This window comes from Salvelinus fontinalis, chromosome 30 (assembly GCF_029448725.1).
Source record: "Salvelinus fontinalis isolate EN_2023a chromosome 30, ASM2944872v1, whole genome shotgun sequence".
In the NCBI taxonomy this organism is placed as follows: Eukaryota; Metazoa; Chordata; class Actinopteri; order Salmoniformes; family Salmonidae; genus Salvelinus; species Salvelinus fontinalis.
Genome location: NC_074694.1, coordinates 41365862 through 41384361, shown reverse-complemented (window position 1 = coordinate 41384361; position 18500 = coordinate 41365862). Strand labels below are relative to the sequence as shown.

Genomic DNA, 18500 nt, shown 5'->3' with positions numbered 1-18500 from the left:
GAGGCCTCGTTTGGTGTTTTTAGATTTGTTTTTATTTCTATTCGTTTTAAGATTTTTATTTTAAATTCAGTTAAGTTTCAGTTAGTTTTTCGATTCACTTTACTAGTTTTTATTTACTTAAAGTTTTATAAACATTTCATTTTCTTTTTTTTATATTATTAAATGTCAGTTTTAGTTTTAGTAGGGACAGAAAGTAGCCTATGCGATGGAGGCTAGGAGCCATTCATGTGTTGGCTGGGGCTCTGAACACAGAGTTTTCGTCCCCCGTCCCCCCCTTCTGGAAACTTATTTCTTAAATCTAAGGATCTGAGTCACGTTCTGGGCATTTATTATTTTACACACAAATTCACATTTCTCTACTCACCCTCTTCTGAACACTCAACCAATTTGATTGATATGATGATGTAGCCTATATTCGCCTCATATTTTTTAACAATGTTCCCCAAAAATATATGAAGGCTGTTGTAAGGGATATTGCCATAGCTGGCACAAGCAAGACGCAGTCTATACATTGCAATGGGGCAAAACAATAAGCGTTTTGTGTGATTATGTCATCTTTATAGTTATGCCGCCATATAGCCAGCAGTTTGCCTCCTGTTTAGCCAATGTTTGCAATGATAATGAAAAAAGAACATTAAATCGCTATTAACTGCCTGTCTGGGAACAGCCGCAGGAAGTAGCTGCAGCACCCCCTGAAAAATCGTAATAAAAAAATATATAAATAAAAAATATATACAGTGCATTCGGAAAATATTCAGACCCATTGACTTTTTCCACATTTTGTTATGTTACAGACTTGTTCTAAAATGTATAAAAAAAACTTGTCATCAATCTACACAAAATACTCCATAATGACAAAGCAAAAACAGGTTTTTCAAAATGTTGCAGATTTCTATATATAAAAATGCAGATATGGTTATCCTGTAAGGTTCTCATATCTCCACTTAGGAACTCTGGAGCTCTGTCAGAGTGACCATCGGGTTCTTTGTCACCTCTCTGACCAAGACCATTCTCTCCCGATTGCTCAGTTCGGCCGGGCGGCCAGCTCTAGGAAGAGTCTCATAGCAAACAGTCTGAATACTTATGTAAATAATGTAATTCTGTTTTTTATTTTTATACATTTGCAAAAATGTTAAAAAAAACTGTTTTCACATTGTCATTATGGGGTATCGTGTATAGATTGAGGCTTATTTTTTTATTTAATTGATTTTAGAATAAGGCTGTAATGTAACAAAATGTGGAAAAAGTGAAGGGGTCTGAGTACTTTCTGAATGTACTGTATACCACGGTCAGCAAATCAGCATTCAGGGCTGAAGCAGTTTAGAATTAAGCAATAAGGGGGTATATTGGCCATATACCACAACCCTCGGGCCTTATTGCTTAAATAATGCACACCGTATATCAGCGCGGTAGAATAGTTCTTAATTCCCCTTTGAAGGTACAATGTGTTTCCATGTAGATTCCACGCCACAATACGTTGGCAAATGACGTTGAAACAACGTTGATTCCACCAGTTTGTGCCCAGTGGGAAGTTTGTTCGAACTGATTTGTGTTCAAGCGGCAGCGGAGTCACCAAAGATATTTATAACCAACCCAAGATAGTTCATCTGTGTCGTTTTCAATGGGAGTAAATTAAGCAAAGTGAGCTGAATAAGCGAGGAGGTGGGCAGAGCCAAGCATGAGCTAGCGAGATCCTATTGGCGTGTTCTAGCATGTATTTGCATATTTCTGTTAGGGAACGCCTTCTCTGTGAAGTGCACATATACAATAACTAAATTCACCCTTGCACTCCTTGTAAAACAACATTTTGGCAAAGGGTTACGTCTAAAAAACTTAGCGTGCTCTGTTTGCAACATATAATAGTTTTGGGCATAGAAAACTTTATTGAGATCTGACTTTTCTTTGGTGAGAAAATCATCAGCATGTCGGCCCAGTGCCACCTCACTCCATACAGATGTATACATACGGTGAAACAGCTGGCTCCTTGTTCTATCTGTGAACTCAGAGTGACAGCACTGAGCAGCAGCTGAAAGGAGGTAGACTAGTGGTTCCCGCTTGCGTAGAAATCTCCGTATTTTTAGCAACAGCAATTCGGGTTCCTGAAAATCCGGAACCGCAGCCACTCCGTTATGGGCCTATCGTTTTTGTGTTTTTAGGAATTTAACTTCTTGCCACTGTGGGGCAGTAATGCATAAGGTGATGGGTCAGGTCATAGGTTTGGTTAGTTATAAAGGTAGACTCAGCGAGGTGACGTAGATGCACAAAGTAAATCGTATTAGTGGGTACATTTCCGTAACAACAACAAGCATTAAAAGGCGAGGCCTAAAGGAGAAGTTGTATTTTTTTACAACCAAATCTCAATTTTTTTAATGTAAATGGCATGTTATAGAAGGGTCCAGCCACCATTTTTGAGATTTTACTTGTTTTTGAGAAGCTTACCCCAACAGTGAATCGTCCTTTTAGAGACGGCAAAGCTCTCAGTATAGTGATGCAGCTCTTTAGATGTGGTACACATGAAATTGTCATTCCAAACTTTATCCTCAATGTTATATTCCAGTTTTCCCTTACACAGCTGTGCAGGCCAGGTGTGTCCATGTAGTATACGAACATAATTCATGATTTTAACTTTATTTTAGTTAGTTTTGGAGTCAAAGATAATAGTTTCAGTATAGTTTTAGTTTTTAAAACGGGTTTGCTAATTATTTTATTTCAGTTTGCTAAATAGTTTTTTCATGATTCGTTTTCGTAATTTTTTTTGTTTACTATAATAACCTTATAGTAAGGTTACTATGGGTGCGACATACTTCAGGACATGTGTATATTTGCAATTGTGAATCGATTCACGTTTAGATCGTGTAGGCCTATTTGGCTGTTTTGACTGACATATCCTTCATCCTTCATTGACTCCCTGTCAAAATAAAAGAAATTGATTCAGTTAGTTGGAAGTGGTCCCTTGAACGTATAGATAGCTGGTGTGATCAAATGTAAACCATAAACACCTAGCATTCAACATCACCTAGCATTCAACATCTCCACATAGTATTCATAAGCCAATGGATAAATTGCCCGCTTAAAAATGCCTTGCAAGGCAATACACAGAGCATGAGCATGCACTGTAATTGTGTATTTTTCTGTGTTGAGTAAGCAAGCTTGAAGCTTGGCTAGCAGAAAATCTCATTATCCTGTTCCTGCCACATGCTTTCCTGACTGAGATCAGAGAGGCACCCATCCCTACCTCTGTCCTCAACCATCACATGTAACACCAATCCAAGCCAAGCCTGCATGGGTGCACATGGACACACAGCCTCACAGCCTAATACACATCATCTGTTGTGTTTTTGATGGCTGTAGATGTGTAACTTTAGCATAGTCCTAGCACTCCCATACATAGGCCTCAAACTTTGTTTTGTTGTCACCACCAGCTTCAGTGTTCTCTGCCTTGTGATGTCATTATTGCATGTGCAGGTGGGGTGTTGCTTAAAAAAAGACTTGGCTAAGCCAATTAGAAGGAAGGTTACTAATCCTGTTCTCAGATTCCCAGCCTGTTGGGAGGAAGTGAGCACAATTCTTACCAGCTTACAGGCAATGGCCTCTGATATCATGGCTCTTCCTTTACTGTATTTTGAAATGGAAATGGTTATTACACTAGATGGGAAATCTGACATTGATCTTAAATAGCTCAGTGGCACAAATACCTGTAGTTCAAGGCTGAGAGGGATCTCAGGTTCTGTCACAAGCCCCCATTGAAACCATTTGCCAAGACCTTGATGTGGTTTTAGTATTTTAGAAATAACACCTGCTGACAAGTTATGAATACAGGCCTCATATCTTCATGCAACGACCTCAGATAAGAAATTTGTGAATCAAACATGGCGAAGAGTCTCTTCCGCCTCTTATTCACATCATTGCAGCAAACAATTGTCCAGTTAACAATTCATAATGTGCAACTTACTCAACAAAAGCTACACGCAAGTCCATTTCCACACCCATTTGGTCTACCCCAGAAGTTGAGGTGAGGCTGGCTACTATTGCAGAATTATAGCACTGCCTAGATTTGTCTTTAGTGAAAGAGTATTTGTTTCCTGACAGAATTCAGTCGTTCCTGAGGCGAACAAGCTAGATCCAGTACGATCCAGGTAAGCCTAGGCTATGCGTTCACGTGAAGCATCTCTCTGGGAACCAGATTAGAGTGAGTCCCCTCAAGTTCTCCGAAGTCTAGTTTGTTTGACAGATTCGTGTCAGTGTTCGGGAGTGTTGGACACCTCTGGGGTAAGGGTGCATAGGATTTTAGTGTTCTTTTTCTTTTCTGGCCAAGAATGCAGCTCTGTTGAGATGCTATTGAGATCATCTTGAATGACAACTATTTCAAAACCTTCCACGTACAGTGTCTGTGTTGTCCTCATAAGTCATCTTTTCCCCCCCTGTAAAGGTTGTTTGATTATTGCTCACGTTTCATATGTTTACTTTCTTTCTCAGACCCATACCCTCCTGAGATGACAGGGAGTTTGTAGCAGGACAGTCTCACTGGAAAAATCTACCAATAACACAAGGGAGGGAAGCCTGACATAATTTCAAAAATGGAATCATTTCAAAATCCTTACGGGGCCACGCTCAACCGCAGCCAGTCGCTGATGAGTGGCCTGGAGAAGACCCCTCCCACCTGCAACAAGCCCACCCACTCTCGGAGCAGTAGCAATGCCTCCTCCCGTCACTCCCGGGTGAGTATGTCTCTTCCACCAAGAGAGAGTCACAATGACACAACATCCACAAATTCAATAAACAATCAACACATTTACAGTCACTGACAGAATTAATTAAATTCTAGGAGTTTTAGGCCCATCCTGCACTTGTTTAAATATCAAATATGCAAACAAAACTTCGAACTGGATGTTAACATTTCACAAACAACAGGACTGTCTCTAGATAGTTGTTGATGTGTCTGGTATGGTTTTGTCTCACCCTCAGAACATTAAAGATTGGGAGGTGATGGATGACCTTCAGGTGGACGTGACGTCAGGTGACAACCCCCCGGACCTTACCATCCCAGGCATCTGTGAAGGATACCTCCTCAAGAGGAGAAAATGGCCCCTGAAAGGCTGGCACAAGGTCAGCAAACTGTCCATTCATCACTATTTTGGAAATTAGGTCATTTTGGCCTTATTTCATGTGTTTATCCTACTTTCAGAGGTACTTTGTGTTGGAAACAGGGATCTTGCGATATTCCAAAACCCAACAAGATGTAAGTGCACATTCCCTTAATTATATATTTTAGTTCAATTATGAAAATCTCCCCATTAATAATGGAAAGCACTTATTTTTTACTTTAAAGATCACAAGGGGAAAGCTCCATGGTTCATTAGATGTCAGCCTTGCAGTCATGTCAATCAACAAGAAATCCAGTCGTATCAATTTGGATGCAGGAGACATTCTATATCACATGAAGGTATGCCCTGTTCCTTTTACCTTATTTTAGCTTGTTGACTATGCTACAAACACTACCATTCAAAAGTTTGGGGTCACTTAGTGATGTCCTTGTTTTTTAAAGAAAATCACTTTTTTTTTGTTGTCCATTAAAATAACATCAAATTGATCAGAAATACAGTGTAGACATTGTTAATGTTGTAAATGACTATTGTAGCTGGAAACGGGAGATTTTTTTATGGAATATCTACATAGGTGTACATAGGCCCATTATCAGCAACCAAACACGTTGTGTTTGCTAATCCAAGTTTATCATTTTAAAAGGCTAATTGATCATTAGAAAACCCTTTTGCAATTATGTTAGCACAGCTGAAACTGTTGTTCTGATTAAAGAAGCAATAAAACTGTCCTTCTTTAGACTAGTTGAGTATCTGGAGCATCAGCATTTGTTGGTTCGATTACAGGCTCAAAATGGCCAGAAACAAATAACTTTCTTCTGAAACTCATCAGTTTATTCTAGTTCTGAGAAATGAAGGCTATTCGATGCGAGAAATTGCCAAGAAACTGAAGATCTCGTACAACGCTGTACACTACTCCCTTCACAGAACAGCGCACACTGGCGCTAACCAGAATAGAAAGAGGAGTGGGAGGCCCTGAGCAAGAGGATAAGTACATTATAGTGTTAAGTTTGAGAAACAGACGCCTCACAAGTCCTCAATTAGCAGCTTCATTAAATAGTACCAGAAAAACACCAGTCTCAACGTCAACAGTGAAGAGGCGACTCCGGGATGCTGGCCTAGGCAGAGTTCCTCTGTCCAGTGTCTGTGTTCTTTTGCCCATCTTAATTTTTTGTTGGCCAGTCTGACATATGGCTTTTTCTTTGCAACTCTGCCTAGAAGGCCAACATCCCAGATTCGCCTCTTCACTGTTGACGTTGAGACTGGTGTTTTGCTGGTACTATTTAATGAAGCTGCCAGTTGAGGACTTGTGACGTGTCTGGAACACAGGAGTGATGGTTGTTGATAATGGGCCTCTGTACGCCTATGCAGATATTCCATAAAGAAATCTGACTTCTTCAGCTACAATAGTCATTTACAACATTAACAATGTCTACACTGTGTTTCTGATCAATTCTATGTTATTTTAACGGACAAAAAGTGTGCTTTTCTTTCAAAAACAAGGACATTTCTCAGTGACCCCCAACTTTTGAACGGCAGTGTACATTATGATTAAATAACTTAATAAACTAAGTTGAGTATTGTCCAAGGTTAATTTGAAGAACAGTTGAGTTGGATTATCTTTTTGGTATAACTTTTAGATGCCTGTAGTAATTCAAATGAACTTGACGCCACTCTTCCTGTTCTTTCGTCTCCTAGGCCAAGAGTCATGACCTGTTCTACATCTGGGTGACCAAGCTGAGTGCCCATCGCATGTTCAAGAAGAACGAGGCTGCTCAAGTGCACAATGGCTTCCTCCAGGCCTTGTCCCAGGGCACCGGTGTGGCTGGACTAGCACAGCGGAACGGCATGCAGGACGTGGTAAATTCTCTTTGTAGAGATCCAGTCTCTGTTGGCAGTGATGGTGGTTCATAGTTTTGTATTGATTCTCTTGCTTCTCTTGCTTCTCTTGCTTCTCTTGCTTCTCTTGCTTCTCTGTCTGTCTGTCTGTCTGTCTGTCTGTCTGTCTGTCTGTCTGTCTGTCTGTCTCTGTCTCTGTCTCTGTCTCTCTCTCTCGTCCGTATACCAGTCTTCCTACCAACACTACCAAAGCACTACAGGCTCTTACATGGGTGAGATAGCTGCACCAACACTGTCAGAGTTTCCCTCGGTCAACCCTGGGGTGAATGGGAAGGTGTCAGCCTGGTTACAACAGACTCATGACCCAGACAGCTGTGCTGAAGGTACTGCACTTATCTTGTATACAAAGTACACCCCATACGTTATAGTTATATACACTCAGGGCTCCCGAGTAGCGCAGCGGTCTAAGCCACTGCATCTCAGTGCTTGAGGTGTCACTACAGACACCCTGGTTCAAATCTAGACTGTATCACAACCGGCCGTGATTGGGAGTCCCATAGGGCGGCGCACAATTGGCCCAGTGTCGTCCAGGTTTTGCCGGTGTAGGCCGTCATTGTAAATAAGAATTTGTTTTTTTGACAAGAATTTAAGCTTTCTACCCATATCAGATATGTCTTTGTCCTGGGAAATGTTCTTGTTACTTACAACCTCATGCTAATCACATTAGCGCACGTTAGCTCAACCGTCCCGCAGGGGGGACACCGATCCTGTAGAGTTTTTAACTGACTTGCCTAGTTAAATAATGGTAAAATATATATTTTTAAAATTGTTTGTTAGGGCTTTCAAATATATTTTAAAAAATGGTATTTGTCACATGCGCCAAATACAACAAGTGTAGACCTTACAGTGAAATGCTTATTTACAAGCCCTTAACCAACAATGCTTTAAGAAGTTTTAAGAAAATAGAAAAATAGAAAATAAATGTAACAAATCATTAAACAGAAGGAGTAAAATAACAATAGTGAGGCTATATACAGAGGGTACCGGTACAGAGTCAATGTGTGGGAGCACCGGTTAGTCGAGGTAATTGAGGTAATATCTACATGATAGATAATAAACAGAGAGTAGCAGCAGCGTAAAAGAGGGGTCTGAGTAGTCCTTTGATTAGCTGTTCACGAGTCTTATGGCTTGGGGGTAGAAGCTGTTAAGAAGTCTTTTGGACATAGACTTGGCACTCCGGTACCGCTTGGGCCTTCCTCTGACACTGCCTGGTATAGAGGTCCTGGATGGCAGGAAACTTGGCCCCAGTGATGTACTGGGCCATACGCACTACCCTTTGTAGTGCCTTGCGGTCGGAGGCCGAGAAGTTGCCATACCAGGCAGTGATGCAACCAGTCAGGACGCTCTCGATGGCGCAGCTGTAGAACCTTTTGAGGATCTGAGGACCCATGCCAAATCTTTTCAGGCTCCTGAGGGGAAATAGGCTTTGTCGTGCCCTCTTCACAACTGTCTTAGTGTGTTTGGACCATGATAGTTTGTTGGTGATGTGGACACCAAGGAACTTTAAGCTCTCAATCTGCTTTAAGCTCTCAACCACTGCAGCACGTCGATGAGAATGAGGTGTGCTCGGTCCTCCTTTTCCTATAGTACACAATCATCTCCTCTGTCTTGATCACGTTGAGGGAGAGGATGTTGTCCTGGCACCACACGGACAGGTCTCTGACATCCTCCCTATAGGTTGTCTTATTGATGTTGGTGATCAGGCCTACCATCGGCAAACTTGATAATGGTGTTGGAGTTGTGCCTGGCCATGCAGTCATGAGTGAACAGGGAGTACAGAAGGGGACTGAGCACGCACCACTAAGAGGCCCAGTATTGAGGATCAGTGTTGCACATGTGTTGTTGCCTACCCTTTCCACCTGGGGCGGCCCGTCAGGAAGTACAGGATCCAGTTGCAGAGGGAGGTGTTTAGTCCCAAGGTCCTTAGCTTAATGATGAGCTTTGAGTGCACTACGGTGTTGAACGCTAAGCTGTAGTCAATGAATAGCATTCTCACATAGGTGTTCCTTTTGTCCAGGTGGGAAAGAAATTGCATAATCTGTGGATCTGTTGGGGTGGTATGCAAATTGGAGTGGGTCTAGGGTTTCTGGGCTAATAGTGTTGATGTGAGCCATGACAGCCTTTAAAAGCACGTCATGGCTACAGAGGTGAGTGCTACGGGTCGGTAGTCATTAAGGCAGGTTACCTTTGTGTTCTTGGGCACAGGAACTGTGGTGATCTGCTTGAAACATGTTGGTATTACAGACTCAATCAGGGACATATTGAAAATGTCAGTGAAGACACTTGCCAGTTGGTCAGCAAATGCATAAAGTACACATCCTGGTAATCCGTCTGGCCCTGTGGCCTTGTGAATGTTGACCTGTTTAAAGGTCTGACTCGCATCGACTATGGAGAACGTGATCACACAGTCGTCCAGAACAGCTGATGCTCTCATGCATGCTTTAGTGTTACTTGCCTCGAGGCGAACATAGAAGTGATTTAGCACGTCTGGTAGGCTTGTGTCACTGGGCAGCTCGCGGCTGTCCTTCCATTTGTAGTCTGTAATAGTTTGCAAGCCCTTCCACATCCCACAAGCGTTGGAGCCGGTGTAGTACGATTCAATCTTAGCCCTGTATTGACGCTTTGCCTGTTTGATGGTTTGTCGGAGGGCATAGTGGGATTTCTTATAAGCTTCCGGGTTAGAGTCCTGCTCCTTGAAAGCGGCAGCTCTACCCTTTAGCTCAGTGTGGATGTTGACTGTAATCCATGGCTTCTGGTTGGGGTATGTCCATACGGTCACTGTGGGGACGACATCATCGATGCACTTATTGATGAAGCCAGTGACTGATGTGGTGTACTCCTCAATGCCATCGGAAGAATCCCGGAACATATTCCAGTCTGTACTAGCAAAACAGTCCTGTAGCTTAGCATCTGCTTCTTCTGACCACTTTCTTATTGACCGAGTCACTGGTGCTTCCTGCTTTAGTTTTTGCTTGTAAGCAGGAATCAGGAGGATAGATTTATGGTCAGATTTACCAGATGGAGGGCGAGGGAGAGCTTTGTATGCATCTCTGTGTGTGGAGTAAAGGTGGTCTAGAGTTTTTTCCCTCTGGTTGCACATTTAACATGCTGGTAGAAAATAGGTAAAACGGATTTGAGTTTCCCTGCATTAAAATCCACGGCCACTAGGAGCGCAGCCTTTGGATTAGCATTTTCCTGTTTGCTTATGGCCAAATACAGCTCATTGAGTGCGGTCTTAGTGCCAGCATCGGTTTGTAGTGGTACATAGACAGCTACAATAAATACAGATGTGAACTCTCTTGGTAAATAGTGTGGTCTACAGCTTATCATGAGATACTCTACCTCAGGCAAGCAAAACCTTGAGACTTCCTTAGATTTCGTACACCAGCTGTTGTTTACAAATGTACATAGACCACCACCCCTTGTCTTACCAGAGGCCACTGTATTATCCGGCCGAAAAAGCTTAAAACCCGCCAGCTGTATGTTATTCATGTCGTTGTTCAGCCATGACTCGGTGAAACTTAAGATATTACAGTTTTTGATGTCCCGTTGGTAGGATATACGTGATCGTAGTTCATCTATTTTATTATCAATTGATTGTACGTTGGCTATTAGGACTGATGATAAAAGTAGATTACCCTCTCTGCAACGGATCCTTTACAAGGCACCCGGACCTTCGTCCCCGATACCTCCGTCTCTTTCTCCTGCGAATGACGGGGAAGAGGGCCTTGTCGGGCGTCTGAAGTAAACCCTTCCCGTCCGACTTATTGAAGTAAAAAGTATTCCTCCAGTACGGGGTGAGTAATCGCTGTCCTGATGTCTAGAAGCTTCTTTCGCTCATAAGACATTGTGGCGGAAACATTATGTACAAAATAAGTTACAAATAACGCGAAAAAACATCCACAATAGCACGATTGGTTATGGGATCGTAAAACGGCAGCCATCTCCTTCGGCACCATTCTGCCAAATGTATAAATATAGGATTTTTTTGTACTCATGCAAACAATATCTCTAGCTCCTAATTCTCCTGAATGGTACTTCACAGACGACCACAGTTTGGAGATACAAGTGTTTTTGTCCAGGTCTTAACTCCCCAGTGGAATTGTTTCTCGGACCTGCCCTAACAGCATCTGTATTGTTTTTGCAGAGCTGAACCGTTGTCAGTTGGACCTGTCTGAGCTGAACCGGCTGGTCCAGAGGCTGCAGTCACTGGAGGGGGGGCAGCAAGCCTTCACCAATGGAGAGCTGCAGCGCATCATCAGCATGCAGGTGAGATGAAGCAACACCACTACGGCCCGGTGCCAAACCACAACTTCCTAGGATAGGTTTAGCAATGTGGTAATGGTTCCACCCCAGACGTCTCATAGGCTAGGATCAAATATCAACACTTATCCAGATGTTTTATGTCTACACATTTTTCCAGGGGCTAGGGGTGACTTTGGAACATGGGCATACCAGTGAGTTGCAGGACAAGGGTGTGAGACATGCTTGAATTTAGTGATGTAATGAGACAACTGGCTTATACCACTGGGCAAAAACTGGTTGAATCAATAATGTTTCCACGCCATTTCAACCAAAACATTCAACGTGATGACGTTGAAAAGGGAATTTCATATTTTTTTCACCCAACTACTAAATCCAATGACAGATGACAGAGTGAAATTTTGGGTTGATTTCACGTTGAATTCATGTCTGTGCACAATGGGATGCCTGCTCAGTGATTTAAGCTGAGTCTGTTTTTTAATTCCACCAAGAATCTTTCCCTTGAGAAACCCAAGAAGTCCAGGTCTGGCAAGATATGGGGTCACTCACGCACAATGTCAAGAGTGGAGGCCCTCGGAATGGTAAGACAGGTTTGTAACATTTCAAGCATTTGGTTTTAGCTGTGGTTCTTAGATTAAATGTGAAGGGGATTTAGGAACATTTTCGACTCACATTTTAGTTTTGATTTATGGATATTGTTCCAATGAATTTTCCAATGGATTTGGTACTAATGTGCAGATATTTTTAAATCCCCAAAATCCTGAAATTCCTAAAGGTGATTGTGTACCACTAACCAATCTGTTATGAATATAATATGTTGCTTTTGTGTATTAGCCAACCCAATCCCCTGATAACTTTTAGGCTTCTTTTTAATCCAAAGCCTTTTCGTGGGATTACAAAATCGGTGAGTCCCGACTATGACACTAGGCAGACTGCCAAAGCATGGAACAACTAGTCCTAATTTAGCTCTTCCATGTTGTCCAGACAGTCAAATATAGACAAAGGGGTATATTTCTATTTATATTTTACAATGGAAAGTAACATCAAATCAGATGTAACTTTAGGGACAGAGTAAAGCAACGATTTACAGTAAACACTGCTATCAGATGGAAGTTTGCAAGTTGTAGTTGTGATAAAAGTTTGAGAAATAAGACATTTGTTTTGGCTAAAACCTTGTAGGACATACATGCTCCTAGAACTTGACGCTAGCTTTTAGTCTTCCATAGTAGTTATATTGCATGGCTTGTACACAGCTCTCCTTCATTTTCCATCTACATTTAAACATATTTAACATCTCTGTAATGTGGGGAATCAGTGACTGACAACTACTGTAGAAAATGGTTATTCTGTTTGTTCTACTTTTTCATTCTTCACCATTCCTCAATTTTGTAGCTGTCCTCCAGTCACCTGAACAGCTCTTCCCAACTGGGTGCGTCTGTCCCCTCCCTCCCAGACTATGTACCCTCCATCCCAGACTACGTCTGCTCCCAGCTGTCCCCTCCCACCAACACCTCCGCTGAAGGCAAGAAGATCCAGCAGGACATCTGTACTTTGTCCCAAAGAGGTCAGAGCCAAATACACACACACACACACACACTTTGCCTTCAGGTGTTATTGTTACTACTGATGCTAAATGTGTATATCTTGATTTTCCTGTCCCCATCAGTGCACACGTCCCTCAAGTCTGTGCATGAGGCCTTGGCCCAGGAGCGTCAGAGACTGCAGGACACTTACCACCAATCAACCACACTGGCTGAGGTGAGGGTACACCTTCATGGAGACAGGTTTGGTTTACAATAGACCTATGAGTGCTTTTCCTCCCGATTCTGTCTGTTTTGCGGTCTTTCTCATGGTGTCTATTGTTCGTCACTCTTCCCCTCTCTTTAGACTGCATCTGGGAACCAGTCCCGCCGCACGCCCTCAGTGACAGACTCTGCAGCAGAGTATTTTGATGCGAGTGACGATGTCCTGAATGGGAGCTCCTCTGAGTCTGACGAGTCTGGTTTGAGCGACAGGACCACCAGCAACTCTGAACCTGAGGAGGGCCATGGTGAGCGTGAACACACACACACACACACACACACACACACACACACACACACACACACACACACACACACACACACACACACACACACACACACACACACACACACACACACACACACACTGTAACCAGTTATCAATTAGAAGTAGTTTTTCAGTGTTGCGGCGTCACTACAGCCTGGGGTTCGATCCATGACCGGGAGTCCCATAGGGCGGCATACAATTGGCCCAGTGTCATCCGGGTTAGGGGAGGGTTTGGCCGGGGGGGCTTTACTTGGCTCATCGCGATCTAGCGACTCCTTGTGGCGGGCCGGATGCCTGCAGGCTGACCTCGGTTGTCAGTTGAACGGTGTTTCCTCCGACACATTGGTGCAGCTGGCTTCCGGGTTAAGCGAGCGGGTGTAAAGAAGCGTGGCTTGGTGAGTCATGTTTCGGGGGACGCATGACTAGACCTTCGCCTCACCCGATCCCGTTGGGGAGTTGCAGAGATGAGACAGGATCGTAAATCACGAAGTTGGGGGGAAAAAGGGGGTAAAATAAATAAATAAATAAATATGTTGTTTTTCAATGTACTGAAACATTTATACATTTTCCCCACAGCTTCGGCCACTCGAGGGTACCGTGCCAGCATCTCTAAGGCTCCCAACAGCGTCGTGCCCAAGAACACCGGCCGCCGTACCACTCTGCCTGCCCACTGCCCAGAGAATGCCCATGTGGGCCTGATGCAGATCCTCTACAACAATATAGGCAAGGACCTGTCCCGTGTCTCCATGCCTGCAGCTCTCAACGAGCCCATCAACCTGATACAAAGACTGTGTGAGGAGCTGGAGTACTCCGAGCTGCTGGACACTGCCAACAACACACAGGACCCCTACCAGAGGATGGTAAATAAAAATAAAAATATACATTAATGTATGTTTCTTCAATATTTGGTGACGCAAAGGATGTACGGCTTTTAGATACATCTTAAAGACACTGAATGGGAAAGTGCTCAAAGTAGAAGCATTTTTTCACATCAATAAACTATGATAAAGATTTTCCATTCTGTCAAAAGTATATGCTAGAATACAGTATACATTGAGCCTCAGGATTGAAACGAAACCACGTAACAACAGCTGCAGTATGTTAGATTAGAAGACTGAAGGTGTTTCTCTGTTCTTGTGCAGGTCTACATTGGTGCCTTTGCCATCTCTGGTTATGCTACGGCTCACTACCGCAACCGCTACAAGCCCTTTAATCCACTCCTGGGGGAGACCTATGAATGTCTGAGAGAGGACAAGGGCTTCCGCTACATCAGTGAGCAGGTAGGAGGACTGAACCTTCTCTGACATCCCTCAGCAGAAATGACGAGTGACCAGGTCCGACTAGTTCTGTCAGATTCAGACTAAACCATTCGTGTCTTTCATCAGGTTTGCCACCATCCCCCCATCTCTGCATGTCACGCAGACTCAGATAACTTCTCCTTGTGGCAGGGTGAGATTTCTTGATTATAATTTATATTTCTTGATTATAAATGAACAAAACCTTTATTCTAGTCAGCTAGCGATAAGCGTCTTAACATTTGTTCTGAACCATTTTAAGATTTTTTTGTAACTATACTATCGTACATTTTTATCAATAATGTTCCTCATGGAACACACCATATTTATGTCACCTGAACAGACCAGCGGTGGAAGAATAAGTTCTGGGGAAAGTCACTGGAGATCATGCCAACAGGGATGGTGAACGTCACTCTCCCAAGGTAATTGTTTGGTCCTGGTGGCCATTTCTTTACTATCTGCTCTCTCAAGCTGTTAGAAATGAAAATGTGAAATGCTCTACCTTCAATCACTCTTTCAGGTTCGGGGACCACTATGAGTGGAACAAAGTAGTGACCTGTGTCCATAATGTCCTGAGCCAGCAGCGCTACCTGGAGCACTATGGGGAGGTTATCATCCGTAACCTCAACAGCAACGCATGCACCTGTAAGATCACCTTTGTCAAGTCCCGCTATTGGGGGTCGGACACCAACAACAACGAGGTGCAGGGCACTGTGCTGGACCAGACTGGGAGTGTTATCCACCGGTTTGGGGGGTTGTGGCATGAGGGCATCTTCTGTGACACTTTTCCCACTCCGCAGTGTATCTGGAAGCCAAGTGAGTATCCCACCCACACAAGGAAAAAACTCAAAGAGAGTTTAAAACATAAATCTTCTATAAGGGCTTTATTTCTTCTGTAAAATAAAATTGGACTCATTATGTTCGATGCCCATTGATTAAAAATATTTAGTATGTAGGAAGCCTATTTAGAAAGACCAAGTTGTAAAAGGTCATTCTAAAGGTGCAGTTTTGTCACACAACCCAATGCCACAGATGTCTCAAGTTTTGAGGGAGCATGCAATTAAAATGCTGACTGCAGGAATGTCCACCAGAGCTGTTACCACGTGTAACCACGACAGCTGATGAAACTGGGACTTTGCACGACCGAAGAATTTCTGCACAAACTGTCATAAACCGTCTCAGGGAAGCTCATCTGTGTGCTCGCCATCCTCATCAGGGTCTTGACCTGACTGCAGTTCGGCGTCGTAACCGACCTCAGTGGGCAAACGCTCACCTTCGATGGCCACTGGCACGCTGGAAAAGTGTGCTTTTCAGGGATGAATCCCGGTTTCAACTGTACCGGGAAGAAGGCAGACAGCGTGTATGGCATCATGTGGGCGAGCGGTTTGCTGGTTCACGCTGTGAACTGAGTGCCCCATGGTGGCGGTGGGGTTATGGTATGGGCAGGCATAAGTTACAGACAATGCATTTTATCGATGGAAATTTGAATGCACAGAGATACCGTGACGTGATCCTGAGGCCCATTGTCGTGCCATCCATCCACCGACATCACCTCATGTTTCAGCATGATAAGGTGGTTAGTGGTATGCTAACTAAAGCCATTGTGGTTTGAGACTGTGGTTACATCAGCTCATTATTGTAGCTCACCTCATTGGCTTCTTTCACTGTGCAGATCCCCAGCCCAAGGACTACTACCTGTATTACGGCTTTTCCAACTTCGCACTGGAGCTGAACGAGCTCACCCCAGGCTTGAAGCCTCTTCTGCCCCCCACAGACTCGCGCCTTCGCCCTGACCAGAGGTGAGTGGTGCCTCAATGGTCCGTGGAGGGCTTGATTCATTATTAAACAATTTTACGAATCATTTTTTTATATTGATAGGGCCTTACATTTTTGAACCAGGAAATATTCAGGGCCTGACTTGTAGATACGATGTGATAGGTTCGATGAACTGGAGCGTTGTTTTATGAGGTTTTACTATTCCTCAGGATGCTGGAGAATGGGAGGGTGGATGATTGTGATAAGTTTAAAGAAGAAGTGGAGGACGTGCAGAGGGAGCGGAGGAAACAACTGGCTAAGAAAGGACAAGAGCACAAGCCACGCTTCTTCAAGTAAGTCCCTGCTCTTTTAGCCTTCAGTGATACTGAAGCAATAACAATCAGTGTGTCGTCTTATGTCGAGGATAATACTTCACCAAAAAAATACAGTTTTGTAGCCCTAACTTCAAGGTATGCTTTCAGTGATTTACATTTTCTGTTCATTTTCCATATTCAGGAAAGCGGTGGATTCCTCTGGGAGGGATGTGTGGCTGACCAACGGAACCTATTGGAAATTCAGAGAGAACCCAGGGTTTGCTAACACAAACAACCTGGAACTATGGTGAGGAAACGCACGAGGGCCATTTGGTGGCCTGAGAGAATCAAATGACAAAAATGACCCAAGTCTGTATTGAAACCCAAAGGATACGTGGTGGGAATTGATGAAGGCATGGATGAACTGTCCTGAGAAGCCCACCTATCATCACCATCGTATATGCACTCCCAAGACAAAGGAAACTTCCAGGAAAGTCTGGAAACTACTTGGATCCACTGAACAGTCAACAGTGAACAGTCAAGTTGAAAATAGTTCCCAGAATTCCCTGAAAGTATAGCATCACCTGTTCCATCACCTGAGAAGGATAAAGAGAGACTTTGTTCATTTTCCTAATGCATTTCTACTGGTACTTGTATTGTCCACTGCATTCTAGTTACGATCATTCCCTATTGTTTGTGTACATTTATGTTCTTCTATCAAGATGCATTTGCTCTCCAGGGCAGTGTTTCCCAACTCCAGTACTCGAATGCCCCAAAAATACAAATTTATGTTGTAGCCCTGGACAAGCACACCTGACTCAACTTGTCAACTAATCATCAAAGCCCTGAATGAGTTGAATCAGGCAAAGCCCTGAATGAGTTGAATCAGGTGAGTTAGTCCGGGGCAACAACAAAAACGTATGCTGTTTGGGGGTACTGGAGGACTCGAGTTGAGAAACTCTGTCTAGAGCAGGGGTATTCAACTCTTGCCCTACGAGGTCCGGAGCTTGCTGGTTTTCTGTTCTACCTGATAATTAATTGCAACCACTTTGTGTGCCAGGTCTAAATCAGTCCCTGATTAGTGGGGATCAATGAAAACAAGCAGACTTCGTGGTCCAGAGTTTGAGTTTGAGCGGCCTCGAGGGGTGGAAGTGTGCGGTTCATTTGCTCAGGTCAAGAGAACATTTACTGTGGACTAATCTTCAGAGATTGTATATTTTGAAATGTGTATCTTGAATCCTAACTCGATTTTTGTGTTTCATCACTCAAGATTTTCACATAAATCTCCCAAAGAAATCTAGGCATGATTCTTAGTTACGTGAGTGGATCTTAAGTTAAGATACGACCCTTTATGAATTATTGTTGAATCATATTTATTTCAGTGGCACTAGTGTATTAAATACCTCTCTTTTACAAGAGTTAATTTTAGTAAGTCAAACAATTTGACATGGGAATGTAACCTCTCTCTCTATGTCATCTAGCTTGCACATAAATTACTTTTTATAATGTAAGTGTTGTGCTTTTGATTTGTGATTTTAGTTAACACTAATAATGCTATTGTGATGATTAAAGATATTTCTCATGAAAGGGGTTACCAAGTCGAAACTGGTTGAGTGGGAACTGAATGTACTGTATTCATCATAATTAATCTGCTTTAAGGTACTTTTTATAATGGTGAATTATCAGTATAATCAAATTATAATCAAACTAGACTTAATATCAACATGTGTAATATACAGTACAATGGATATATGGCTATTATTCAATAGTTTGTATTTACATTCAATGAGATATCAAACCAAACA

At 43.0% G+C, this 18500-nt stretch overlaps 1 protein-coding gene across 1 annotated transcript; it reads left to right on the top strand.

The window, feature by feature from the left end:
• The first annotated feature begins 4489 nt into the window (after window positions 1-4489).
• On the top strand, window positions 4490-18499 carry LOC129829233 (oxysterol-binding protein-related protein 7-like). Its single transcript, XM_055890899.1, has 20 exons — window positions 4490-4718; window positions 4966-5106; window positions 5186-5239; window positions 5330-5443; window positions 6798-6959; window positions 7168-7321; window positions 11146-11267; window positions 11753-11842; window positions 12142-12165; window positions 12654-12825; window positions 12928-13019; window positions 13149-13311; window positions 13908-14191; window positions 14474-14611; window positions 14717-14780; window positions 14970-15048; window positions 15147-15442; window positions 16299-16425; window positions 16612-16734; window positions 16898-18499. Exons 1-20 carry the CDS (start codon window positions 4578-4580, stop codon window positions 17004-17006), a joined length of 2649 nt encoding a protein of 882 aa, XP_055746874.1. The 5' UTR covers window positions 4490-4577; the 3' UTR covers window positions 17007-18499.
• Window position 18500: the final 1 nt, after the last annotated feature.

Coding starts and splice junctions, on each gene's coding strand:
- LOC129829233 (XM_055890899.1), top strand. CDS start 4,578: ATGGAATCATTTCAAAATCCTTACGGGGCCACGCTCAACCGCAGCCAG. Junction 5,240..5,329: donor ATTCCAAAACCCAACAAGAT/GTAAGTGCACAT, acceptor TTTACTTTAAAG/ATCACAAGGGGAAAGCTCCA. Junction 5,444..6,797: donor ACATTCTATATCACATGAAG/GTATGCCCTGTT, acceptor TTCGTCTCCTAG/GCCAAGAGTCATGACCTGTT.